The sequence below is a fragment of the Poecilia reticulata genome, linkage group LG13, assembly GCF_000633615.1.
Source record: "Poecilia reticulata strain Guanapo linkage group LG13, Guppy_female_1.0+MT, whole genome shotgun sequence".
NCBI classification, from domain to species: Eukaryota; Metazoa; Chordata; class Actinopteri; order Cyprinodontiformes; family Poeciliidae; genus Poecilia; species Poecilia reticulata.
This window is the reverse complement of record NC_024343.1, coordinates 6,265,470-6,267,010: the sequence shown is the minus strand read 5'-3', so window position 1 is coordinate 6,267,010 and position 1,541 is coordinate 6,265,470. Positions and strand designations below refer to the sequence as shown.

Here is a 1,541-nt window from a genome sequence, read left to right as displayed (position 1 = left end):
ACAAAAAGGCTTGCGTTTTTTAACCTGGGTTCAGCAATTTACAACATCAACGAATCTATGCATAAAATGAGTCGTYCGTTACTGGTGTCATGCCAGGATCACTCACCTTGTAATTTCAGTGTTAGCACCATCTCTCCCCATCTCTGGTCATTAACTCCTCAAGCTCAACTCGTCTTCCTCTGTGCATCTTAATATGATAAAGTCAGGCATTTTTTCTGGGCTGCTGTGAATGTAGTAATGTGTCTCTGTAAATGCTGCGTGTTAGTCCCGGCTTCTGCCCGGCTCACTGTTATGCAGGGAGTTCCAGGTTGCAGTACAATATGTGGTGGTGAGGGAGAGGAGGAAAGAAAGAGGGAGAAGAAATGCAGCAAAGAGCCAGTCCACTCGGCCTTTGATGAGACAAGCACAATCTGTGTGCTCAATAGGAACAACCCTTTTTTTCCTCAATGCTGCATTTTCAGTTTTCTTTGAGGTAATTTTTTTTCTTTTTTTTTCTTTATAATTTCACAGACCTGTTGAGCTGGATTTCTGTGATTCTCTTTCTCTGTCAATTAAAAGTTCTTCCCTTTCTGTTTCTATGGTCCTAAACTGATCTTTATCTCTTTATTTGGACAAGCATAATGATTTAAGAAATTTAGCTAGAGCAGAGAACTCTGGCTGGACTTGTTTGTCTTTTTTGCTTTCCAGAGTTTGAAGTTGCATCTCAGGTGGTTTGTCCCACTGTGTTCCCTTGGTTCCTCCAGTCTATCCTTTCCTGCTGATGGAACCAGCTGACTGAGTGGCTCAGCCTCTGGTTGCCCACCAGCATTATGCTGTGCATAATTTAGAATTGAACAATTAAAGTTGTATTTTTCTCTGGAGTTTTTACAAACCAATGAAATAAAAAAAAATATTCAGAAGCTTGCATTGATCTGATGGCACAATAGCTTAGCGATATGTCACTCTTAGATAAACTGACAGCATCTTTTGATGCAGTTTAAAATAACTATTCAGTACATATATGAAGTGGGATAAAATAGAAAATACACGGCAGATATTACGGTATTGTGTGTTGTGGTTCTGTGTAGTTCTGACATCTCTGTAATAGTAGACAGTATGTTCCCTCAATCTTTATGGTCTCTTAAATTTAACCAACATAAGGGAAATAAATTCTGAATTGAATATCAGACTAAAGCAGTGTTTCTCAACCTTTTTTGGGCCAGCGCCCCCCCAGCCTTTATCCAGGCCCCTCACCAACCAAAGAATTTGTAGGCTACTTTGCGCTGACTATTTTATCATTAATATTACTATCACTATTGTAGATGTTTTTTATGCTTTTTTCTGTATTTATCATCAAAAATAATTTCCCAGAGAACAAAAAAGTCATGGGAATAGAAATTATTTTGACAGGTGTCTACAAAAAATGCAATGAACATTCAAGTTAACATTGGTAGGCCAATCAGAGTGGAAAAAAGATTCTTATTTTGTGCCATTTTCTAGTTGTTAAATCTTGTACAAAATGACCAGATAAAAGATGTTCAACATGCCAGTTTAAACTTTGA

The 1,541-nt window shown here is 37.9% G+C and overlaps 2 protein-coding genes across 7 annotated transcripts in view; one reads left to right on the top strand and one right to left on the bottom strand.

Annotated features, from left to right (window-relative positions):
* nf1a (neurofibromin 1a) overlaps nucleotides 1-1,541 on the top strand; it is a 120,065-nt gene that overhangs the window by 84,028 nt on the left and 34,496 nt on the right. The window lies entirely within an intron of this gene.
* Nucleotides 1-1,541, bottom strand: part of LOC103474300 (oligodendrocyte-myelin glycoprotein-like) — a 41,145-nt gene that overhangs the window by 33,204 nt on the left and 6,400 nt on the right. Inside the window, exon 1 of one of the 4 annotated variants that reach the window (XM_008425148.2) lies at nucleotides 107-483. The exons of 1 other annotated variant lie outside the window; for it this stretch is intronic. In XM_008425148.2, the coding sequence (XP_008423370.1) occupies nucleotides 107-141 (35 nt within the window). In that variant the 5' untranslated portion in view covers nucleotides 142-483. Of the gene's footprint in view, nucleotides 1-106; nucleotides 484-1,541 lie in introns of those variants that run through there. 2 more of the 4 variants (XM_008425144.2, XM_008425147.2) reach the window with 2 other exon arrangements.